The sequence below is a fragment of the Notolepis coatsorum genome (assembly GCF_963971535.1).
Source record: "Notolepis coatsorum genome assembly, chromosome: 16".
Classification (NCBI taxonomy): Eukaryota; Metazoa; Chordata; class Actinopteri; order Aulopiformes; family Paralepididae; genus Notolepis; species Notolepis coatsorum.
Window position 1 is genome coordinate 72,780,366 of NC_140180.1, and position 26,735 is coordinate 72,807,100.

Genomic DNA, 26,735 nt, shown 5'->3' on the forward strand with positions numbered 1-26,735 from the left:
GGTGTTGGTGGTGTAGGTGGTGTAGGTGGTGGTGTATGTGGTGTTGGTGGTGTAGGTTGTGTAGGTGGTGGTGTATGTGGTGTATGTGGTGTAGGTGGTGGTGGTGTATGTGGTGTTGGTGGTGTAGGTGGTGGTGTATGTGGTGTTGGTGGTGTAGGTGGTGTAGGTGGTGTAGGTGTATGTGGTGTTGGTGGTGTAGGTGGTGTTGGTGGTGTAGGTGGTGGTGTATGTGGTGTTGGTGGTGTAGGTGGTGTAGGTGGTGGTGTATGTGGTGTAGGTGGTGTAGGTGGTGGTGGTGTATGTGGTGTTGGTGGTGTAGGTGGTGGTGTATGTGGTGTTGGTGGTGTAGGTGGTGGTGTATGTGGTGTTGGTGGTGTAGGTGGTGTAGGTGGTGGTGTATGTGGTGTTGGTGGTGTAGGTGGTGGTGTATGTGGTGTTGGTGGTGTAGGTGGTGTAGGTGGTGGTGTAGGTGGTGGTGTATGTGGTGTTGGTGGTGTAGGTGGTGGTGTAGGTGGTGGTGTATGTGGTGTTGGTGGTGTAGGTGGTGTAGGTGCTGGTGTATGTGGTGTTGGTGGTGTAGGTGGTGGTGTATGTGGTGTTGGTGGTGTAGGTGGTGTAGGTGGTGGTGTATGTGGTGTAGGTGCTGGTGTATGTGGTGTTGGTGGTGTAGGTGGTGGTGTACGTGGTGTTGGTGGTGTAGGTGGTGTAGGTGCTGGTGTATGTGGTGTTGGTGGTGTAGGTGGTGTAGGGGCTGGTGTATGTGGTGTTGGTGGTGTATGTGGTGTTGGTGGTGTAGGTGGTGTAGGTGCTGGTGTATGTGGTGTTGGTGGTGTAGGTGCTGGTGGTAGGTGTAGGTGGTGGTGTATGTGGTGTTGGTGGTGTAGGTGGTGGTGATGAGGGGCGGGTGGGATTTCCCTGCAGGGAACCCATAATCTCCTCACCTCTCCACCTCTCTGTTTTAATTGTCTCTTTCCTGTTCCCCTCTGGGAGAGACTGTAAGAAAATGTTTATTTTCAATGTGTAGGTAGTGGGAGTGGTTACGGTTAGTATTAGGATTAGGGATAGGTTTATCTTTCTCCCCCCCCCCCTCTCTCTCTCTCTCTCTCTCTCTCTCTCTCTCTCTCTCTCTCTCTCTCTCTCTGTCTGTCTGTCTGTCTGTCTCTGTCTCCCTGTATCTGTCCCTCTCTCTGTCTCTGTCTCTCACTCTTTTTGTCTCAACTCATCTCTCCCTCTTCTTGGGGGACCATTACTGCTATCTCTCCTCTCTGAGGCTCTGTTTGTTCTGCTGAAATGAGATCAGTTAAAGCAAGGTGAGAGTCCATTCACAGTGAGGGCAAAGTGATAACAAACACACACACACACACACACACACGCACGCACACACACACACACACACACACACACACACACACACACACACACACACACACCACACACACACACACACACACACACACACACACACACCACACACACACACACACACAAGCAACCCCCCCCCCCCCCCTCTCTCTCTCTTTCACACACACACGCCAGATTAGCAGCACCTGACTGTGATGAACCAATCACGGCACCCAGTGAAGTGAGCCAGTGAAAGGGATGTGAGCCAGTCTGAAGGACTTGTGAGCGTGAGGGAGTCACTGAGGTGTATTAACCGCGGCAGGCCGTCCAGTCTATCTGCAGCTTCATCAACTGAGGACCAGCAGCTAACACTCGCCCCGTCCCACAGTTATGAAGGCTACTGTGCTTCTAATTAATTTTTCATATCGTATATGATATGATTGTCAGATTAATTGGTTTGTGATTGTCTGTACACAGTGGGAGAGCATTATAACTCACTGTCAGTCACGCACACATGCACATGCACACTCACACCCACACACACAATCACACAGACACACACACACACACATACACACGGACAAACACATACGCTCCAAAAATGCCTAAACGTGTTAGTTACTCATGTGTGTGTGTACCATGTACCATGTCTCCCCTACCCACACTCGCATGGTTGCATGTGACTGTGTGTGTGTGTGTGTGTGTGTGAGTGTGTGTGTGTGTGTGTGTGTGTGTGTGTGTGTGTGTGTGTGTGTGTGTGTGTGTGTGTGTGTGTGTGTGTGTGTGTGTGTGTGTGTGTGTGTATGTGTGTGTGTGTGTGTGTGTGTGTGTGTGTGTGTGTGTGTGTGTCTGTGTGTGTGTGTGAGTGTGTGTGTGTGGTGTACAAGATGGTCTTCTATGTACACAATGTGTGGTCGACCACAGCTTCTTCCACCCTATCAGATAGATATAGCAACATCTATTCACAGCGTGAGCTGTGGCTGCATCAGACCCATAGCACACTGCTGGCTCACGACCAGAGTGTCGTAAACTCAGTCACTGTGCTGACATCTGGCTTGTTCCAGGCTAAGGTGTGATTGTGCAGTCTTCCCACGGAGCAGATGTTTTGGTTTGTTCTGCAAATTGTGTTGAGATTAGTATGCCCACTACTGTAGATATTTTGATGTAATCAATTTAAACAAAAACCGTAATGTAAATATTGTGTGTGTGTGTGTGTGTGTGTGTGTGTGTGTGTGTGTGTGTGTGTGTGTGTGCGTACCTGTCTGTCTGTAGCGTATGGAGCTGATGAAGCCGTTGTGGGTGAGGTGGATGGTCTTGACGGTGCCGGAGGCCTCGTCGTAGGTGAAGGTGACGAGGGTGGAGTCGTACACCACCTCCATCAGCCGCGCCGCCGCGGTGTATCTGGTGACACAACCGGCAAGACAGATCTGATCACCGTGGATTTCACCAAATTGAACGGTTTAATTGGGCACCTCAGATGAATAACCATATTGTGACTATTGTCTTCATTCATAGTTAAAGACAGTAGAGGTTGAGTACTTTATTATCTAGAGATGTTAAGTTAGAGTGTCGTGTTCATTAGATAGTTAAAGACAGTAGAGGTTGAGTACTTTATTATCGAGAGATGTTAAGTTAGAGTGTTTTGTTTGTTCATAGTTAAAGACAGTAGAGGTTCGAGTACTTTATTATCTAGAGATGTTAAGTTAGAGTGTCGTGTTCATTAGATAGTTAAAGACATTAGAGGTTGAGTACTTTAGTATCGAGAGATGTTAAGTTAGAGTGTTTTGTTTGTTCATAGTTAAAGACAGTAGAGGTTGAGTACTTTAGTATCGAGAGATGTTAAGGTTAGAGTGTTTTGTTTGTTCATAGTTAAAGACAGTAGAGGTTGAGTACTTTATTATCGAGAGATGTTAAGTTAGAGTGTTTTGTTTGTTCATAGTTAAAGACAGTAGAGGTTGAGTACTTTAGTATCGAGAGATGTTAAGTTAGAGTGTTTTGTTTGTTCATAGTTAAAGACAGTAGAGGTTGAGTACTTTAGTATCGAGAGATGTTAATTTAGAGTGTTTTGTTTGTTCATAGTTAAAGACAGTAGAGGTTGAGTACTTTAGTATCGAGAGATGTTAATTTAGAGTGTTTTGTTTGTTCATAGTTAAAGACAGTAGAGGTTGAGTACTTTAGTATCGAGACATGTTAATTTAGAGTGTTTTGTTTATTCATAGTTAAAGACAGTAGAGGTTGAGTACTTTAGTATCGAGAGATGTTAATTTAGAGTGTTTTGTTTATTCATAGTTAAAGACAGTAGAGGTGGAGTACTTTCTTTTCAACCAGTTTATCCCTTGAAAACACATTACAAACCACATTAAAGGTGCTATAGAATATAGATAACATTTTATGTAGATGAAAGAAAAAACATCAACATAGGTTTTTAGAAAGGTGCAGAATAAAATTATTGCTTTCCCCCTCCAAATAATTATTAATGAATCTATCATCTAAAAATCTAAAATTAATGTTGTGGTTTAAATGTTGCAGACATGTATTATCCCCTCCCTACTTCAAATTCCCCCACGTGGAATGCACCTGGTTGGATAAATCACATGCTGGTGCTCTAGTGCGAAATCTAGTGGCTGAATCTATAGCACCTTTACAATTATACAAAAACATATCAAAATTGTATTGTACATATATATATACATATCATTCCCTTGTTTTTTTCCCACTCTTTGGAATACTTTCCGGTGATATATCACAGACAGTCACACTCCAAGTGATATGGATTGACAACATTACAACTGTAAATACATGGGGCCGTCCAAAACATAAAAAAATTGCCTGTGGTGTGGGGCTGGCTGGTTTGAGAAGCCACACCTGCTCTGGGTCAAGCTAATCAGATCTGGGAGCAGGTGTGGCTGCGCACCTGTTGCACATTGATGTAATCAGTGAGCACAGGTTAAATCTGCCATCCTCACACACACCGAGGGGAGCTTCACCTGTCGTGACAATGTTCCATCTGCTCTGGCTTGTACCATCTTGCCACCTCTTCAATAATCATTTCTGCCTGTGTCTCAGTGTCGGAGAGCCGTGTAGAAAGCCACTTAGGTGGCACGCGGCAGGCACTACTGCTACACAGAGTTCTACGCTTCTTCAGGGCAAGCGTTCAAACTTCAAATACATGTCACAACATCTGATCAGATAATTATCTTCATCTGTGATGTAAGTAAGGGATAATGTATAGCTACGAGGTCATTGTCGCAAAATAATTGACCGACACGGAGTTTAGAATAAACGTCTCTAAACGTCTTCTAAACGTCAGTGAAGGTCAATTAGGTCAATGTGTGTGTGTGTTTCACATTTCGGCGAATGTGAAAACGCCATGTAATAAGTGTCTTTATTACATGGCGTTTTCACATTCGCCGAAATGCTTAATTGTGATTGGTCAATAGCCCCTGACAGCGGTGAATTATTTTTCGATAACTGACCGCTGCCATAGGCAACGCGCAATAATCACCGGTGATTATTGCTTTTCGCAGCTGGAGCAATCAAGCCCACTGACACACACTGCATCAGTGCAATCAGACACACCTGCCGGCTGCCGGCGATAATAATAATCACTTTATTTGGGCTGACAGAGCCACAGAACAACTGCGTCTGCATTTGATCTCGTCTTGTCGATGGTGTAAAATGAATTAGGTATATTGTTAGTAAGTTAGCCATGTAATAAGCGGGATAATGTATAGCTATAGTCGGTCATTGTCACAAAATAATTGACCTTCACTGACGTTTAGAACACCTCGGCGAGGAGCCTCGGTATTCTAAACTCTGTGTAAGGAATACATTATCCCTTACATAATCTCAGTCAACAGGCTTTATGTTGGAAGCATGTTTGGAGGTAATTCCAGCAAGCAATAACCAATTATTATATTGTATGAACATATATTGTAATCTGATTACCGTAGTTGTTTATTTCAGCATATGCAATGGATTACAATGAAATCTCACTTTAAAAAGGATGTGCTGCACTAATACAACATGTGGGTGTGTCGGAAACCAACGCAATGTGTGTTAGTGACACAATTTGAAGCCAGACGGTGTCATTTCTAACACATCTCTGTTTAGTTACAACACATCCTGTGTAATTTGTAGGGCTGACCCCTATTAGTCGATTAGTCGACTAATCGGTCGAAAGGAGCCGTAGTCGACTGGCCAACCTCTTAGTAATTTTTTTTTTTTATAATTATAAGTATTATTATTTTTTTGTATCATTCTTTCCAAAAGAAAAGAGGCCTAGAAGCGTGGCTAACGCTAATGGCACGCATACCAGAGGCTAACTGCCTACGAAAACAGGCACAGAGGCACTGAAAGAGGATTTCACCCATCTAATAAACACACTAGACTAGACAAATATCAAGATGTATCCATCAGTGGACCAATTGCATGCTTTTGCAGAGGACAAGAAGCCTTCAGTCCAGGGGCGGATTTAGGATTGTAGGAGATCCGGGGCATAGCCCAGATGGGCCCCCCCTTTTTTTTTTTGGCAGGCAGGGGTGGTTATGGAGGAGGTCCGGCATGACCCCCTCCACGACAATTTTTTTTTTAATTTAATGAACCTGTACGTGCAATTTCCTGCAATATAGAGCCTTCAATCTTGACCAATAAAGCTGCTCTTTTCACTATAAAACTCAGTTAACCATAAAGTAGTTATGGTTAGATTTATATATTGGGGGGATATATCATATTTTTCATATAATCAAAAAGTGGTGGAGCAAGATCATACCTTTGCTCCCCCAAGTTCAATAGTGGGAGAGCAGAGATGCTCCGAATGCTCTTATGGCCAGGCGTCTATGATTCACTGATACAAAGTAAAATAGTGCAGTGCAATAAAATAGTTAGTAAAATAGAATAAAATAATGCAATAGTGCATTGCAATAAAATAGTTATCATCGTATTTTTTCGGGAGGCCGGTAAGGAGTGCATTACAGTAGTCGAGTTGGCTTGAGATAAAGGCATGGATCTGGTTTTCAGCATCCTTTTGATTTATAAATGGCCGTACTTTAGCTGTGTTTCTAAGGTGGAAGAATTAGGTTTTTGTCAACTTGTTGATTGTGATTTAAAGCTTAGGTCTGAGTCTACCATAACACCAAGACTTAACTCACTCAAATACAGTTAGCAGCTGGATAGACCACAGATGGAAATGAGCTTCTGCTAAATCTGGTGCAAACATATTTTCATGTAACAATGATGAATTGTAAAAAAAAAAAAAAAAAAAAAAAAAAAAAAAATTATTTTTTTTTTATTTTTTTTTAAATAGATTCGGGGCTTTTCAGAATACATCCGGGGCTTGAGCCCAGGTAGCCACCCCCTAGCTCCGCCCCTGCTTCAGTCGACTCCTTCAGACATTAAGCACCCCCCACAGCCCAAATGGAATGATACAAATTTTTTTTTTAAATAAAGTTAAAAAAAAAATTACAATTATTATATATATTGTTTTTGACCAATAATCCTTAGTCGGGGACAGCCCTAGTAATTTGTAACACATCTCTGTTTAGTTACAACACATCCTGTGTCATTTCCAACACATCTATGTTAAGTTACAACACACCCTGTGTCATTTCTAGCACATCTCTCTGTGTTTAGTTACAACACATCCTGAGTTATTTCAACACATCCTTCGAGTGCAGATTACTGTAATCTTGCTACATACAGGTATACTGTTGTTGCTGCCTATACTGTATTATACCTACCCACTGCTTTCACTGTCTACAACTGCCCTACACTGTAATCATAATAATCATAACTACCTACCTCATACTATAGTCTACCCATATAACTATGTATGATAGCATGTACAATAATGCTGTATACCCTATATATATTTATATGTACCGTATTATATATATCCAAATCTGTCTGAATTTACCCGTATATAATTATTCTATATACATACTTATACACCTATATACCATAACTCTGTATGATAGCATGGACAATAATGCTGTACATACCGTATATTATTCTGTCTGTACATATCCTTTACCTACTCTTATTAGTTACGCTGCTGGCCAGTATGACTACTACCATTATTGTCTTTATACCTGTATCACTGTACATATTAATACTACAATTCTGTATATACATCTGATTAACACTTTACTACTCAGAATACTAATTTATATATTTTATACCCAGTTATCATGTGTACATTGTAAGTTACCTTTGCACTCTGGTTGGATGCCATACTTCTTTCCATTGTACTGTACTTATATATAATCCTATATAATGACAATACATTTTTTATCTAATTTAATAATCTGTGACTACTTAACTCTGTACCACATGGCTGTATCACCCAGACCAGGCAGTCCCCCCCCACCCACCCCTGAGACGAACAGTGTTTCTCTTCCTACCTGTATACGATGCTGCGCCCCGTCCCCAGGTACTGGGACCTGAGCAGCCTGCCGTCGAGGCTGTAGTCCTGCAGGTAGGAGGCCTGGCTATCCGGGGGCGTGTATATGTTCCTGTAGTAGCCGACAGAGAGCAGCGATTGCAGGCCGTGTCTCACCATGCTGGGCATCGTCACGGCGACCAGGCGGTCAGTCTGGTCATATTCGAACACGTAGCGTCGTTGGCTGTGCAGCAGCAACATGATGGACTGCAAGCACACCGACACATCATGGTTAGAACAAGAATGGGTGCTCGTTGGAGCTACCATGCTAACATAGTTGGTAATACATATTATGTCCCCCCCAATGAATGAAGGATGTATGGCATGTACACATACGTTCCATGTCGTCTCTTGCAGCCTTTTCAGGATGTATATCAGTCACAAGTACTTTCTTGCAGTTTGTGGTTTTCATTGAGATTGATGTGCCTTTAGCATACGCAAGTTGTTTCCAAAAGAAAACACTAGTGTTTACGTTAGGTAGTCCACAATTTGAAACCGAAACTCTTGACTGCCCAATCAGATTTTTTTTTTTTTGCTTAACTCTGTAAATGACTGTAAACTTTAAATGAGGGAAACCACAGTTGCCTTTCAAGTTTAAATAAAGGTTTGAAATTAAATGAAAATTACAATTTAACTTCAGTTGATTTAGTATTATTTTTGTTTTCATTTCGTTTTCTTTGAGTAGAAAAGGCCAAGCAGAATGTGACTATTTTGTGTGTCTAAAATTAAAATTAAAATGAAAACAAAAATGCAACAGTACATTTAGTCAAAGACCTCCCGGAATGTGCTGCCCTGCTAGCAATTGTGTGTGTGCTACCTTACAGATAGGCTTACACAAGTATGTAAAATGTAAAAAATAAAAATAAAAAAACAACAACAAGACATAAAAACGGCATTTAAAGATGATCTATGCTCAGGGCGCTTGACAGTTTTGACAGCCGTCTCTGGACAGAAATGAAAGTGTTGCTCAATGTTTATCATTTATGTTCTGTCGAAGGTCTCTATGGTAACAAAATTCCAAGCAGCCGACTGTGTGTGTTTATTATTTGCTCTGCCAATCTTCCCTCTTCCCTCCATGTATAAACATTTTTGCTACAGCCAAAACCAAAGTGGTTTCAAGGTTGACATATGTGTGACAACATAGAACTGTGTCCGTGACCACATCACAAAACTCCTGCGACATGAAGGAAAAGTGTTGAGCGACACTTTTTGTCCTGTCAAATATGTCATTTCTGTCGTGCGATGGTTGTCAAAAGTGTTGCATGCCCTTGGTATCAATCAACCTTAAGGGAGCTTATTGCAGAGTCACTGAAGTGGCGGGTGGATGTAAAACACAGCTGGGTCACAGGGGGTTCAAGAAGCTCAATGTCTGCGTGCTGCTGTCACATAAACTACTGTAAAACTAGTCCATCAAACAGCAAACTGGTTGGGTTCAGAGATGCAGCTGACTGGATTCAGAGATGCAGCTGTCACTAGCCTGCCAAGGACAAGTCACTAGAATGTGGTCACAATCACGCAAACTGTCTAACACCTGTCTCGTCTCCCTGTGAGTGGCTGTCTTGTGGTGATTACCGGAATGGTGGACGTCCCGTGATGATGACCGGGAGGATGCAACCCTCTCTACGCCGCCCCATACCTCAAATGGATCCGCCATCAGCTCTATAACTGAGGGGTACAATTCCCTGACTGTATTGATAAGTATGGTATCATTAAACCACTACCGCTTTATGTACTTTAACTACTGGCCACACAGTACATGATATAGATATGATGAACACTTTCCCACCATGAAACCAAGTCCACACAAATGTATAAGTCGAATATTTAATATATAGCAAAGGGTATATACAACGTTCACTTAATGACATTTATGATTTGAATGCACTTGTAAGGCAAATGAGTATTCGTAGGCAAATCAACATTGAATGTCCAATCTCTGGTTACGCAGGAAGCAAGTATACAACCTGGTTCTTTAGGGAACTATAGCGATGGTACTTAATGATTATAGCTGGATATACTAAAGGGGGGTCCTGCTGGTTGTAAGTCAGTAGGGGGGGGGGGGGGTTAGGAGAACCGCCGGCGATATCCCATCTGGCCAACGATTTCTTGGGAGAATTCAGAGTGCTGAACACGGTGCCCACAGAACCTTGGTCCACAGATGAATACAGTTGGGCCCTCTTGTAGACGGTAGCTGCCGGTCCACAACGAAGAGACGTGAGGCGACCTCACTCGGGGTAGAGCGCCGTCTCACCTGGACTCCTCTCGGGGGGTAGTTCCAACACTCACCAGTGTTGGCTGTTATCCATGGCATAAATCAAAGCACCCAAAGCAAGTAGATAATCCAAGCCGCGTAGGGCTCGCCGTCGTCCGGGTAAGGTAATCCAATGTGCAGGTCCACTCGTCCTAGCCCAGAACTCCTCGGATGAAAGCACCACACGTGGTCTGCCCAGCCTGGTTAAGACTCTAGATAACGCGAGGAAACGATGGGGGTACTACTCACTGTATAACTCTAACCGAACGATGCACCATACATAATAGACTATTATTAACTTAATAGAAATACGTCCCACTCGACGGTATAGTGCCAAACTATGACAATTCAACTATTAATCCACACGATGTCTCAATGCCATTCTGAGGCCAAGTTGACCATACTGCACCACACTAACTAAGAACTAAGGGCTAAGGGACTAAAGGAAAGTTCTACTTTACTTGCGCCATATATATATGCGCTGTGAACAAATAGTACCATTCGTATTTCGCCAGACGTATTCCTACGCGGAACCGGGCTAGTAACGACATGTTCGTCGGCACGATTGAACTTGAACCAAGGGGCTTGGCTGCTGGCGCCAAGTTCTTGTCCAATGAGAGAATGAAACTATTATGGGCTGTTAGTAGACTAAAGGGATATTCAGTGTATATGTACAAGGAATATACAAGGGATATCAAACGATATACAAATACTATTAAATATATATCCATAAATAAATATATATATTCGGTTTAATCTGATCCTTCACAACAGCCGCCCCCTAATTAGTCCCACCTAATTAGCTAAGCAGAGACAGATTAACCGCACTGTCTACCACTCAAGGTCCGCTGTAAGGGTCAGTCAACTCACAAAGTCGTGGGGTCATGGTCGTCATCGATAGTGTCTGGGAGTCTGGGCAGTTCTATTAGCCTCGCCACGGGTCGTGTGTAAGTTCGCCCTTGGACGAGCACCTCAGCTGCTCGGACCTTGCCATCGGCACCGGTGATCACTTTGCTTACGCGGCCAGCCGGCCACATAGCTCTGGGTAGTGACTGGTCGATAATCATGACGACTGTTCCTTCTGTCAAATTGTCTCTCTCTTTTACCCACTTCTGGCGGGTCTGTAGAGACGGTAGGTAGTGGAGTAGAAAGCTGTTCCAAAACTTGTCAGCTAGTACTTGACTGTACCTCCACATTCTTCGGCCGTTCGCTTCTTCAGGCCTGTACATTGTCTGGGGTAGCGCGGGGTCCAGCCACCCCATCAAGAGTGTGTTGGGGGTGACTGGGTCGACATCTGCTATATCACTGGAGACGTAGCCGAGGGGCTTGGAGTTCAATACTCCCTCGATCTCCGTGAGGACTGTCATTAGGACTTCTTCCGCTACAGTCTGGGCCCCAAGCACGGCGTACAGGGCTGTCTTTATAGAACGTACTTCTCGTTCCCAGGTTCCACCGAAGTGGGGTGCGTTCGGGGGATTAAACTGGAAGTCAATCTGGGATGGAGCGAGGTGGGTCTTAAGTTCTGGGCCCATAGCTTGGAAGCTCTCTCTCAGCTCTCTTTCTCCGCCTTTGAAGTTTGTCCCGTGATCAGACAACAACGTAGACGGTTTTCCTTTCCATGATGTGAATCTTCGGAAGGCCATAAGGAATGAGTCTGTGCTCATGGTTGGAAGGAGTTCGATATGTATCGCTCTGGTGGTCATGCATTTGAATACAATACCCCACCGCTTCTCGGTTCCTCTTCCTTTCTTTATATACAACGGGCCAAAACAGTCCATGCCTGTGGAGTGGAATGGCTTGTCGCCGAGTCGGAGGCGACAGGGGGGTAGGTCAGCCATCCGGGGTATGCTGGGCTGCGCGCGCCACTTTCGGCAGTCTAGACAGGTTCGCTGGAAGCGTCGCACTGCTTCTCTCCCTTGAAGTATCCAATAGCGACGTCTGATCTCCGCGAAGACTCTCTCTGCTCCTGCGTGATGCACATCCTCGTCGTATTTCTTTATGATCAGCTCTGTGACCTTGTGTCGGCTGTTCAAGACTATCGGGTACTTAACGTCATCCGGTAGATTGGGGGCCCTCCGCAGACGACCACCCACTCTGATGAGATTATGGGCGTCGCTCTCGGGTGCCAGGTGGAGCAATCTGCTGTCTGATGGGACGGGCTTTCCTCCCTGTAGACAGTCTAGCTCGTCGGGGAACGAGTCTCTCTGGGCTCGTTGTAGTAGAAGAAGTTCTGCTTCTTCGTAGTCAGCTGCTGAAATGTCGGCAGTGGGCTGAATCTCTGGGTGGTGCCACAGAAATGTCTTTAGTTGCGCACTCTGTAGGGTGAGGTAATCATCTATGTTGGGGTCTGTGGAGGCGACTGTGCTCAGTCCACAGAACATAGGTTTCTTGTTCTCAGCCTCCTCTTTACTCGCCTCCCGTGGGGTGGGCGTAGGCCACTCTCCTTCCGGGAGCTTGAGGAACTCTGGTCCGTCACTTTAGATGTTGTGACGGGTGAGGTCATCTAGGGACATTCCCCGGGTGATGACGTCAGCTGGGTTGTGTTTGGTGTCCACATACCGCCAGCTCGCTGCTTCTGTTAACTCTTGAATCTCTGTGACTCTGACTCCCACGAAGACCTTGTATCTGCATGAATCAGACTTGATCCATGTGAGTACTGTCGTGGAATCTGACCACAAGATTGTTCTGTGCACCGGAATGGTGAGTTCACGTTGGATTAACGTGGCTAGATGCGCTCCTGCTAGGGCTGCGCAGAGCTCTAGACGCGGGATAGATTGTTGCTTTCGTGGGGCTATTCTTGAGCGAGCCAGGATGAAGGCGGTGTGTATCTCTCCTCCCTTCACTTGGGCACGCAAGTTGGCCACTGATCCATAGGCTACTTCGGCGGCGTCGCTGAAGACGTGTAGATCCATCTTGCATGTCTCTGGCCTCACTGTGGGTGGGAAGTAGCTGCGGCGTATATTGACGCCTGGGAGTGAGCGGAGTTCCGTCTCCCACTCTCTCCATGTGGAGGCAAGGGGTGCGGGTATTGGGTCGTCCCAGCCCTGGTCCTTGTCCCATAGTGCTCGTACAATCATCTTTGCCCTGGTGGTGTAAGGTAGAATACATCCCAACGGGTCATATTGTCTGGCGAGTGTTCTGTACACACTCCGTCTGGTGGTCGGTATCGCCGTCGACCTTCCCTGCTCTGTGGTCAGGGGTTTGTGTCTATAGTGGAGCGAGTCTGTTTTGAAGCGCCAGACTAGTCCTAGTGTCATTTCTTGGGCTTCTCCTGGGATTGTCGCCATCCAGGTCTCGCTGCTGGCAGCCTTGTCCGCGGGGGAGAGGCTGCGCAATACGTGCGGGTCGCTGCTGGCCCACTGCCTGAGATCAAAGCCGCCTTTGATCAGAGAGGCGCGTAGCTTGAGTAGGAGAGCCTCGGCTTCTTCTTGAGTCGAAACGCTTTGTAAACAGTTGTCCATGTAGAAACTGTTCTTCACACTGTGTCGGACCTCTTCATCTGCTGCTGGGTCCTCTGCGACGTGTTTCTGTAGTGCAAATGTAGCACAGCACGGGCTGCATGTAGTTCCGAAAGGGAGGACTTCCCATTGATAGATGGCGGGGTGCTCATCTCCGATCCTCTCTCTCCATAGGAACCGCAGCAGGGGCTTGTCCTCCTCCACTAGTCTCACCTGCAGGAACATCCCTTTGATATCCCCGCTGATAGCCACCTTGTCCTGGCGGAAGCGTAGTAGCACGCCTAGTAGAGAGGGGCCGAGTGTGGGGCCGGGCAAGAGCTCTTTATTCAGATTTTGGGATCCGATCTGGTAGCTGCAGTTAAACACAATGCGATCCTTGCCGTTGTGGTGGACCTTGTGGTGCGGCACGTACCATGATTCGGTCGTCTGATCGGCCTCTTTAATGTCAATCTTTGTCACGTGTCCCGCTGTGATTAGCTTCTCAATCTCAGCGCGGTACACACTCTCTTGAGCGGGGTCTTTGGCTAGGCGCCGCTCTGTGTTCAATAGATACCGCTCCGTAGCGTCTTTCTTTGCGTGAAAGGTGGGCATTCCCTCTCGCCTCAGGAGTGGAGTTGCGTATCTCATCACTCCGCCGACTGTGACTCTCTTTGTCCCTTGCTCGAGGAGGTTTATGGCGTAAATGTCTTCTTTAGAACGAATGTCTTTCTTTTCGTTCTTAAAGGGCATTGTCTCTAGTGTCCATAGCCTCTCGACATGCTGCAGGAGAGTGGTGTCTTCTTCTGTCACTCTGGAGTGGAGGCAGCTAGTGGCTGCTGTTCGGTTGAGAGATTTAGCGAGGGGGCCTTGTAGTGTCCATCCTAGGCGGGTCTCGACTGCTGCAGGACAGCCTCTGGGTCCTGTATGGACCCGGTCTATCGGGACTATGAGGTCTGCATGGTCGGAGCCTATCAGCAGGGTCGGGGTGGCGCCGTCTATGAGCGGGATAGGTAGTTGACGCAGGTGCACATATTTATCCATCAGTTTGGCGATGGGGTAGGTGTACTGTGATAGTCCTATTTCTTGGCTGGTGAAAGCATTTGTAATCCTATACCGTCGCTCTGGCTGCCCGCTTGCTGCGATAGTGAAGGAGACATTCTCGCCTTTTATCGTCTTTAAATCTCTTCTTATTGTCCGAATTGTCATTTGGTTCTCGCTCCCCCGCAGTCCCAGCTGGGCCGCAGCGGACGCGAGCAGAAGGGTCTTCTCTGACCCGTCATCAAGGACGGCGTAAGTGTCCATGACTTTATCTTGGTAGCTCAATGTTACACGGACTACCTTTAAGAGCACTTGGGCGCCGCTGCTGCTGGCGGGGTCAATGTACATGACACTTGCCTTTGTGCTGCTCGATGGTGCAGGTGCAGGCTTTCTTCTGTTACTGTCGTGTAGGACATCTAGGTGGGCTCCGTCACACCGACTGCACCTCTTCTTTAGGCGGCACTCGGCTGCCATGTGACTGCGCGCACATCGGTAACAGCGCCTGTTGGACTTTATCCATTGACTCACTTCTTCTGCATTCATCTTTGTGAACAGGTCACATTGTGACAGCCAGTGTTCCTTCTCGCAGTACGGGCACACCATCTTCCACTTCTCTTTTCTCTAGGGGGTACTGTGGTTCTTACTGCTCGGTACTGATTCTGATTGGTGCATGACAGTCACCGATCTTCTTCCATCGTTTATTCTCCTGGGTCCCTCTCTGGAGCCTGGTGCGCTCCGCACGAACGCATCCAGTCGCAGGCTGCTGACCTCCCCCGCCAGGAAGCCGGCTAGATCGAGGAGGGATGGTTCGGGACCGTTAGGATCACGGTGGTCTCTCCGCCGCCCGAAGCGCTCTTGTCCGGCGGGTGGCAGCTTCTCCAAAATCCTCTCGACGTTAGAGTTGGCGTATAGCTCGTGCATACCCCTTTCTCGTTGCGCTCCCAGCATCCCTACCAGGGACTGCACTTTTATAGACAGGTCGTCTAATGAGCGATTGTCTGTTGCTGGGGGTAGGCGGTCAATATGCCTTATCTCTTGGATTACGTAATCCCATATACGTCCATATCTCTGGTCCAGCGCTGCTAGAGCCGCGGTGTATGGGGTCGTAGAGGTGGCATAGGCTAGCGCTATATTGTGCGCTCGGGGTACTTTCAGGTGCTTCAGTAATATTGCATACTTGTGGCGTTCATCAGCGACATCCACCATCATTGTCTCTAAGCACATCCGGAGCTCCGTGTACTGTGCTCGATTCTCATAGGTGAAGTCTGGAAACGTCGGTGTGCCAATGTATGACGCCGTGGATGGCTGATACATCGGCGAGCGTTGGGAGAGAGGCCTCCTAGGCGAGTCTCCTCTTGCGCCTCTCTGTGGGCTGGTACCGGCAGGGTACCATGGCCCGCTGGTCCAGGTGCTGTTCCTCGGGGCTGGTTGTGCGTCATGCTCACCCGTGAATAGTCGGGGGTCTGTAGCGCAGCGCCGCGGGGGTATAGCCTGGGCTGTACTGGACCTCCTGGTCCGGTGGAGTACTGTGCTGTCGTCGGGCTTGGTTCTCCTCCTCTCCCTCTTCTTCTTCTATCAGGTCCTCTAGATCCTGTAGTCGTTTATTTAGCTTCTCCGCAGTGTATGCCGCTCCTTCCTTGTAGCTGGGTCTCGCTTGGACCGGTCGGGGAAGGGGGTCTGCGGGGGGTATAGGCTTGGTCTGTTGGTCAAGTTCAGGGTCGCTTGCTCGGTTAGGGGATGCTGCCCTTGACTGTTGTCTCGACGAGTTCCTTGAACCCCTGGCGGAGGGAGAGGGTGTTGCCTTGGTGATCAGCTGCTCCATTAGCTGCGCTTGTAACTTGTCGCGCTCGGCTTGTAGTCTGTCGCGCTCGCCCTGTAGTCTGTCGCGCTCGGTTTCGCGCTGGATGAGAGCGAGGTCGCGCTCTGTTTCTCTTTGGGCACCGGCAGCGGCACGCTGGGTGTCTGCTCGGTCTCTTGCCATATTCTCTTCCGTCTGAAGGCGTCTCATCTCCAGGCGTATGCGCTCTTCTTCGCTCCGTTGCTGTGTCTGGAGTCGATCGCGTTCACCCTGAAGTCGATCGCGTTCACCCTGGAGTCGATCGCGTTCGGTAGAGGCTGTCAGGCTGACGAGGAACGCCTGTGATAGCATCCTCTCCGCTTCGCTGGGGGAAGACGGTTGTAGAGGTGAGCCGCTCCTGGCTGTACTCGTTGGGGAGTCCTGGAGCTCTATCTCCTCGGCGCTCTCCTCATCTTGTTCCGTGCAGAGTTCTCTCTCTGTAGGGTTGTCTTCCTCCCGGGGCTGGTCGGGGACTACTTCTTCGGTATTGGCGGGGGGTAAAGGCATGTCAGCTCCCTCCTGGTCCCCACTGTGAGCTTGGTCAGTTACATTAGAACCCACTAGGGCCTCTGTGGTCGGGGTAACCTGGTCGTTAAGGTCAGACATAATTTTACTTTCTACTTTTACCACGTTTACCGTTTGTCGAAGGCTAGGTAGTTGACTGACAGCGTAATCCTCTAAGTACTGAGGTGTCTGTCGTCTGCGCCGCGGGCGTTCTACGTTAGGAGGACCGTTTCGTGGAGTGTTCATCATAGGCCATTTCAATATTAATAACACTATATTAATATTACACTAGTTACCCTCCGGCTCGAAGGACCAATTGTAACTGAGGGGTACAATTCCCTGACTGTATTGATAAGTATGGTATCATTAAACCACTACCGCTTTATGTACTTTAACTACTGGCCACACAGTACATGATATAGATATGATGAACACTTTCCCACCATGAAACCAAGTCCACACAAATGTATAAGTCGAATATTTAATATATAGCAAAGGGTATATACAACGTTCACTTAATGACATTTATGATTTGAATGCACTTGTAAGGCAAATGAGTATTCGTAGGCAAATCAACATTGAATGTCCAATCTCTGGTTACGCAGGAAGCAAGTATACAACCTGGTTCTTTAGGGAACTATAGCGATGGTACTTAATGATTATAGCTGGATATACTAAAGGGGGGTCCTGCTGGTTGTAAGTCAGTAGGGGGGGGGTTAGGAGAACCGCCGGCGATATCCCATCTGGCCAACGATTTCTTGGGAGAATTCAGAGTGCTGAACACGGTGCCCACAGAACCTTGGTCCACAGATGAATACAGTTGGGCCCTCTTGTAGACGGTAGCTGCCGGTCCACAACGAAGAGACGTGAGGCGACCTCACTCGGGGTAGAGCGCCGTCTCACCTGGACTCCTCTCGGGGGGTAGTTCCAACACTCACCAGTGTTGGCTGTTATCCATGGCATAAATCAAAGCACCCAAAGCAAGTAGATAATCCAAGCCGTGTAGGGCTCGCCGTCGTCCGGGTAAGGTAATCCAATGTGCAGGTCCACTCGTCCTAGCCCAGAACTCCTCGGATGAAAGCACCACACGTGGTCTGCCCAGCCTGGTTAAGACTCTAGATAACGCGAGGAAACGATGGGGGTACTACTCACTGTATAACTCTAACCGAACGATGCACCATACATAATAGACTATTATTAACTTAATAGAAATACGTCCCACTCGACGGTATAGTGCCAAACTATGACAATTCAACTATTAATCCACACGATGTCTCAATGCCATTCTGAGGCCAAGTTGACCATACTGCACCACACGTGTATCGTGGGTGAGGCTTAACGTCTTGCCACTAGGTTGGACGGTAAAGAACTAAGGGCTAAGGGACTAAAGGAAAGTTCTACTTTACTTGCACCATATATATATGCGCTGTGAACAAATAGTACCATTCGTATTTCGCCAGACGTATTCCTACGCGGAACCGGGCTAGTAACGACATGTTCGTCGGCACGATTGAACTTGAACCAAGGGGCTTGGCTGCTGGCGCCAAGTTCTTGTCCAATGAGAGAATGAAACTATTATGGGCTGTTAGTAGACTAAAGGGATATTCAGTGTATATGTACAAGGAATATACAAGGGATATCAAACGATATACAAATACTATTAAATATATATCCATAAATAAATATATATATTCGGTTTAATCTGATCCTTCACAACAAGCTCTATTTTCAATATTTCAAAATGTTCAGTTGCTATTGCATGCACTTATTTGTGTTTCATTACACGTATGTGTACATGCTTACCAACTGTGTCGCCTGTTTTATTGCAACACTACTATCACCGACATCTAAGAAGGGAGATCCCCCTTGAACGGCCCTTCTAAGGTTTCTCTCCTCCACATTGTCTGTGGTGCATTTTTTTCCTTTGCGTGGGGTATGTCTGGGAGTGTTGCATTAATTTATTTAATTTATTTTACATTTTTTGGACTTCCAGTGTTTTTGTTTTGTTCTTGATTTTGATGTTTCTTCTTGACTTGTTTAAAGAAGACGTGTCCGGCCCATGGGGACATTAACGTGTGTTGTCGGGCCTTACAAATAAATTTTATTTGATTTAGAATGCCAAGGACAAGTCACTAGAATGCCAAGGACAAGTCACTAGCCTACCAAGGACAAGTCACTAGCCTACCAAGGACAGCTGTGGGGCCTAACGTGTAATAGTTACACGTAATAGTGCAATAGGTTTGTTATAGAGTAATCATGTTTAATAGAGTGTGATAGTGTCATAGTGTTTAATAGTGTAATAGTGTGTAATAGTGTAATAGGTTCAGTGTTTAATAGTGTAATAGTGTGTAATCGTGTAATAGTGTGTAATCGTGTAATAGTCTTTAATAGTGTAAAGGTGTGTAATAGTGTAATAGGGTTTAATAGTGTAATAGTGTGTAATCGTGTAATAGTGTGTAATCGTGTAATAGTCTTTAATAGTGTAAAGGTGTGTAATAGTGTAATAGGGTTTAATAGTGTAATAGTGTGTAATGGTGTAATATTTTGTAATAGTGTAATAAGAATAGTGAATAGGAGATCTGCTTTCATTGGTCTATGTTTGCCCAATTCAGTCATCAAGTCATTGACTGATTTTAAAGATATTTCAGACTTCAGGTTGAGGCCTGCTGTCAGCCTGTGTGCAACATTTCATCCAAGTCGGCCGTCTGGTGGAGATAATAAAAAATGGGCATACCTTGCAACGCTAATAATCACAAAAGAATTCAATAGAATGGAATAAGACAAAACAGGTAGAAACACAAAGGTATCACAGTAGTTTTACCATGGTACTGGCCATTTTATAAATACTTTATCACAATGCTTCCATGGTAAAAGTTATGCATCACTATGGTGCCGATTTTGTACTTAAATAATACCATAATCCAATTGAAACCATGAAACTGATTGTAATATCACGATATTATGGTAGTGTAATTATGGGAATATCTTGACACACACAACATAAAACATGATACTTTAGATATACATCTTCTGGAAGGGTTTAAATGTATTTGAGGATAATATTTATCTATTTTACTTCAGTACGTTTGGAGGCAGAGATTTTTCTCTCTTTACCCCCCGCCCTCCCACCTGTCGCACACACACATTTTTATTTTTAACTTTCAGCCTGCACTTTTTTTTTCTCGTCTGGTTGCAGTCTCAGATTTAGTCTCAGAACCTCAAGGCAGACAAAAGAAAAAAACAGAAGCCGGTGACGTCTTAGTACCCAAGCAACAAAATATAATGAAATAATTGAAACAATCCATCAAAAACTGACACCACACACCAACAACAAACTACACAACATCCACACACCAGCGATGAACATCACACGCTTTATCCAACCACGCCCGCTAGAAGCCACGTACCCGGTCCACATAGGTGTAGCTCCAGATCTTGCCGTTGACCCAGGCCCTCGAGACCACCCTGTCGCCGTCATACTCCAGCCTCTCCGACCACTCCCCGCGGTGGATGGCCGACAGCAGGCCTTCCCCCGAGTAGCTGACGTTGACCTCTGTGTACTTGCTGCTGGGGGACCAGACCACGGGCCGACCCAGCCGGTCGTACTGGATGTGGAGGGTGAACTTACGGTGGTCGTCGTAGATCTTCCCCACCCTGGTGTTCTGGTCAAAGTCTATGGACAGCAAGTTCCTGTTGTGGGCCTGTGTGGGAGGGGAACAGTGACCATGCCATCCGAAACAAACATGTATGTGCTCATTTCATGTCTATTCTATTCTACTACTTATTGCACTGCACTATTGCACTATTTGCACTATTGTCTATTCTATCTTACTCTTTTTATTATTGTCTATTTTTAAAACTGAATCAAACCATAAACAAGGTGGCCTGTTGGGATGTTAGATCCTAATGTGAAAAACTGTGATTTTATGCCTGTCTTTTTTCTGTTGTGAAGCACTTTGAGCTGCAGTTTCTGTATGAAAGGTGCTATACAAATAAAGTTTTATTATTATTATTATTAGATCCCATTCTGATTATTTAGGCGCGGAGATTCGATGCATGACAAAATCTCATATTTTGGCCATTATCTCGATTCAATTCGATTATTCTATACAGAAATAAATGAATGGATAAAGTAGAACATGTACAAATGTGCCAGGAATGAGACCCTGTTAGAAACAGTATGTGCAAGTAAATACTTTCAACAAGTTGTTTATTTGACAGTAATTTTTTTTACACAAATGTCTCATTTAAATGTTAATGTATGTATTTATTTTACACACCTTCCTCAATAGCAGCATGTCAATGTCAACTCGAAAAGGCAGGATGCAGAGACATTTAGCCCTTTTGAATTTAACTGTTTGACAATTACGTGGGAGTCTAACAAAGGCCTGCAGGGGTTTCAATACTTCAGGGTGAATCCGTTGCAAACATTCAGTGGCATTACCTGCTCTTTGTGTTATTAACACGGGATAACCTTATGAAACACTGAAAGGCTTTAGCGTCTGGCTATAGTCAGGCGAATTAGTATGCAGGGGATGAGCCGTCCTATCTGGTGAGATATCCTGTCTGTGCGGCGGTGCACCGACTCTCCGCGGCCAGGAGGAAGGAAGGGGGAGGGGTGCACCGACTCTCCGCGGCCGGGAGGAAGGAAGGGGGAGGGGTGCACCGACTCTCCGCGGCCAGGAGGAAGGAAGGGGGAGGGGTGCACCGACTCTCCGCGGCCAGGAGGAAGGAAGGGGGAGGGGTGCACCGACTCTCCGCGGCCGGGAGGAAGGAAGGGGGAGGGGTGCACCGACTCTCCGCGGCCAGGAGGAAGGAAGGGGGAGGGGTGCACCGACTCTCCGCGGCCAGGAGGAAGGAAGGGGGAGGGGTGCATCGACTCTCCGCGGCCAGGAGGAAGGAAGGGGGAGGGGTGCACCGACTCTCCGCGGCCAGGAGGAAGGAAGGGGGAGGGGTGCACCGACTCTCCGCGGCCAGGAGGAAGGAAGGGGGAGGGGTGCACCGACTCTCCGCGGCCAGGAGGAAGGAAGGGGGAGGGGTGCACCGACTCTCCGCGGCCAGGAGGAAGGAAGGGGGAGGGGTGCACCGACTCTCCGCGGCCGGGAGGAAGGAAGGGGGAGGGGTGCACCGACTCTCCGCGGCCGGGAGGAAGGAAGGGGGAGGGGTGCACCGACTCTCCGCGGCCGGGAGGAAGGAAGGGGGAGGGGCTGTCACGCCTGACGTACAAATCAGAGGAAAGTACAGTCATTCTATCTCCACGTCATGTGACCTTTCAAGTCAACTCTACATGACGTCTAAGGCGACGTGTCCACAGCCAGCTTTTTATGAGTTGCCAGCTCCTTTCTGTCATTCATTTCTATGCTGGAGACGCGACAGCGCCTTTTCCCAGCGCCGCGCCTCGCGTTTTAGCGCTCTCGGCGGCTAGCGTTTTTGGGCAGAGCGCTCCCAGTGCCTAAAGTTGAATAGTTCAACTTTTGGAGAGGAGCGGCACTCATCAAGGTAACTTTTTTCGACCGACCAATCACAATCGAGCAAGTGGCGGAGCCGCGGGAGTCGCGAGGCGCTCTGGAAACGCTCTGAGCATGCATATTTTAGCTTTTCAAAGCGGTCCGCCTTGAAAAAAAGGCTTTTAGTGGACTGGACACATAGCCTAAGGCTTTTTTATCTAATGTTTACATCCTTACGTGGGGCCTGCTGTTGTTTCTCTAGTTTTATGATTTGTATGGGTTCAAAATAGATGTAGATAGATAGATAGAAGTGCCCAAGTAGGACACATACATGACGTTTGAATGTTGTTTGTGGTCCAGGGCGCGGGGTATGAAGACAGATTGTACAACTATTACCACAATTGCATTTGATGAACTGAGCCGAAGTGTAATATGTTTTGGCAGGGCACTGGTACATGCTAAAATAACCATGGTGTTTTGGCAGGGCACTGGTACAGGCTAAAATAACCATGGTGTTTTGGCAGGGCACTGGTACTGGCTAAAATATCCATGGTGTTTTGGCAGGGCACTGGTACTGGCTTCGTTCCACCATGCATTAGGCAGCCTTGATTTGCAAGTATTCAAAAAAAATTGCTTGAATATACAATGTATGTAAAGTATTAGGTGGAAATTATGATATTGTGTATTATATATTTTGTGTAATATTATCTGTGTTGAAAGTAACTGATGATTGATTGGATTGGCGTTAGAGTTATTGATTAATGAATTTATCATTTTAAAAACATTGTTGGGTCCAATGAATGTTGTTGTTTACATGTTTCATGGAATGCACCTGATTGGATAAAATGTCATGCTGGTCCTCTAGTGCGACATCTAGTGGCTGAATGTTATCCATAGCACCTTTAAACATGACAATAATGTTCCTGGTAAGCACTCAATTCAAAGAGGTCCTGCATGAGTGCATGTGTAAAATAGGGACAGGAGTTTGGAGTGATTTAGTAGTTGAGTACTCTAACACATGCCTGTAAAAATAATGTGTACTTGAGTACTCAATTAAAATAACCAGTGTGACACGTGTATGAAATGTATATTGTGACAAACCTGTATCTGGAGGCAGAAAGTTCTGTGATATTTCACATATTATTCACACATTTATTTAGTCATATAAGCTGGATGACGGGGGGGGGGGGTTGCAAAGAGGTTGTGTTGACTGGTCTATACTGATACTTCAATGGACCAACCAGCACCATATTAATATATGTTAATTTAAGTAGTATTTGACTAGTCGAGTAGGTGATTTGATAACTGGTGTCCCATCGCTGGTGCGAAACACAATTAACGGTTTGTTTTATTTATTTACTTATTAGTTCATTTGTCAGGGATAATGCAAAAGAAAACACTGTAACAAGTTACAATAACAAGATACAGATGTATTGCATGTGGGATTTCTAACCAAGGATAATCTGCAGCCCCTGTCCCTGGTTGGGCTTTTCTACTTAAAAGTGGTCCGTACATCATCAATCATGCAATAATCACAATAATTACATTACATTACAGTAATTTTACATGTGTTGCGTATGTGTGTCTGTTCCCTGATTCATGGCAATATATAATAATGTGTATGTGCATAGTTTCAAGTTTCTTTAATAGTTGTCATACAGAAGTACAGAATACTTTTATACAAAATGCTTCTTACTGTTACGCTCCAGAGACTGTGCTAGACAAGATAAGTATGAAATAAAATAAAGTAGCATGTAAAAAGAAGTAAAGATAGAGGTCACAGTGTTCAGTATAGACATATGTACAATGTTTGATGCAGAATAGAAGTAACTGAGTTACCATACAATATACAATATACTATGCAATGTACTAATATACAATACTATATAGTGCAAAGCAGAAATGGGATGAGGTACAATTTAGGTACAATTTACAGTAAGGTGTACGAGTTGTAGTGCAAATCCTTTACCAATAAATATAAAGTGTGTTTAGGTGATCTAAAGTGTGGAGAGTGGGTGCTGCAGTGTGTTGTTTGTTTAAAGTGAGTGTGTGCGTGTGGATGTGTGTGCTGTGTGCATTTGATGGTTGTTGCATAGTGTTTATTGTTCGTTGAGCAGCCTGATGGCCTGGGGATAGAAGCTTCTTCTGAGTCTTTCTGTGCTCGCCTTGAGACTCCGGTATCGCTTGCCTGACCGCAGCAGTTCAAAGAGGCAGTTGTTCGGGTGGCTGGAGTCCTTGATGATTCTCTTAGCCTTACCACTGCACCGCTTGTTGTAAATGTTCTGGAGGGTGGGAAGCCCCCCTCCAATTGTGCGTTCCGCTGAACGTGTCACTCTTTGTAGTCTGCTTCGGTCTTGTGCAGTGCTATTCCCAAACCAGGAGGTGATGTTGCCAGTCAGGATGCTCTCTATTGTACATGAGTAGAAGTTCTTAAGGATCTTCTGACTGACTTGGAACTTCCTTAGGCGCCTGAGGAAGTAGAGGCGTTGTCGTGCCTTCTTCACAACACTGTCAATGTGTGTGGTCCATGTCAAGTCCTCGGATATGTGGGCTCCGAGGTACTTAAAACTGTTCACTCTCTCAACCGGTGCCCCGTCGATGCTGAGGGGGCTGTAGTCCCTGACCCCCGACCTCCTAAAGCCCACAATCATCTCCTTTGTTTTGCTAACGTTCAGGGAGAGTCTGTTCTCCTGGCACCATCCCGCCAGGACCTTGACCTCTTCCAGGTAGGCCCTCTCGTCGTTTGCAGAGATCAGGCCCACCACTACTGTGTCGTCAGCAAATTTGATGATTGTGTTGTTGCTCCGCTGAGCCACACAGTCATGTGTGTACAGGGAGTAGAGGAGGGGACTCAGAACACAGCCCTGTGGGGCCCCTATGTTGAGGGTGATGGATGAGGAGGTGCAGTTGCCTGCTCTCACCACCTGGGGTCTGCCCGTCAGGAAGTCCAAGACCCACTGGCAGAGGTCATAGTTCAAGCCCAGGTCCCTGAGCTTGGCTATGAGTTTGGAGGGGACTATGGTATTGAATGCTGAGCTGTAGTCGATGAATAGCATTCTCACATAGTTCCCCTGCCTCTTGTCCAGGTGTGATGCTGCTGTGTGCAGCACATGGGCTATGGCGTCCTCCGTGGACCTGTTGGGGCGGTATGCAAATTGCAGGGGGTCCAGGTTGATGGGGAGGGAGGAACAGATGTAGCCCTAGCTTCTCAAAGCACTTAATGTTTATAGGTGTGTGTGTGTGTGTGTGTCCATGTGCATGCATACACATACTGTAGTCTTATGTAGTAGTAGTATGCATGTATGTTTGTCTATGTGTGTCTGCTCCTCTAGCTGGCTAGTTATAACTTAATTCAACTAATCGACTAGTTGACAAATCCTTTGACTATTAGACCTCTGTGACCTCACTTTTAGCTTTTAGCTATTTAATAAAAAGTCTGTAAATGTTTATTTCTTATTTAAGCACATTTACATAGTCAATGGGTCCTGTTGTTCAGCCTCACAATGATATTGAATAGTAAATGTGTTTATAGGTCCCACGTTCTGGCCTCTGAAGTTGCTAATGTCAATTTGATTTGGGCTTCACAGGGTTAAGGTTCCCAGAGTTTGCACTGAATTAGGAAAATCTGCTTTTAGCTCATGTGCCCCAGACAACAAGGAACTTTGCAATTAACTTTAAAACTCAATGAATTAGTATCCATTGGTCAGTTTTCAATCTTAGCCAACCATTTCACCACAGTCTGCAGTTGTTTTTAATTTCTTTAAATATTTAATTGATTGACTTTCTATATATATATATATCATATATTTTATTATTTATTTATCAACGTCATTGTAAATGAGAGCCTGCTCTCAATGATCCTTTGAGATTAAATAAAGAGTGAATGAATTAATGTCTTTCCAGTTTCCCCGTAATCTTTTCATTTATACTGCATTTGGGGCGAGAGGTAAAGAGGTCATGTGTTTTATGGGAGGATTATATGTCTCGCTAACCACATTTTAAGAGCCACATTGCTAACACTAAATAACCAGATGACGCAATTTTGTTATGCCCCCTGAGCAGCAATGCTAAGCTAGACTGATTTTTTTCCTTTTTGAAACCGTTGCTTTAAATTCCACAGCCCGCCTCATCGGAGAGAGACATTGATATTAGAAGACCTGGCTGAAGGAAAATAGCCTGTGTGAACCGCAGACTGAGCCAGTTTAACAGAACATTCATTTTCCCATGTTGAAGGAGACGCCCTCTCCTATTTGGGCAGAAAAACAATCTATTAGTCTAACTAAAGCTGTCGAGGGCAGCACTGTGAGGCTGGCATAAGAGTAATATTGCCTTGTCTCCACTAGCCAGGGTTCATCCGTGCTGTGGCCTGTCTGGCACACGGTGAAGCGTCTCCATTGTCTTTAGAACCTGGCCAAACATGGCTGCACCCCGGCTGAGACAG

The 26,735-nt window shown here is 45.9% G+C and overlaps 1 protein-coding gene across 1 annotated transcript in view; it reads right to left on the reverse strand.

The window, feature by feature from the left end:
• The window catches only part of tenm1 (teneurin transmembrane protein 1), a gene marked incomplete at both ends in the record, with an annotated part of 448,413 nt that overhangs the window by 14,281 nt on the left and 407,397 nt on the right, over positions 1-26,735 (reverse strand). Inside the window, 3 exon segments of the mRNA XM_084332087.1 lie at positions 2,600-2,742; positions 7,743-7,987; positions 20,255-20,548. Of these exon segments, the coding sequence (XP_084188213.1) occupies positions 2,600-2,742; positions 7,743-7,987; positions 20,255-20,548 (682 nt within the window).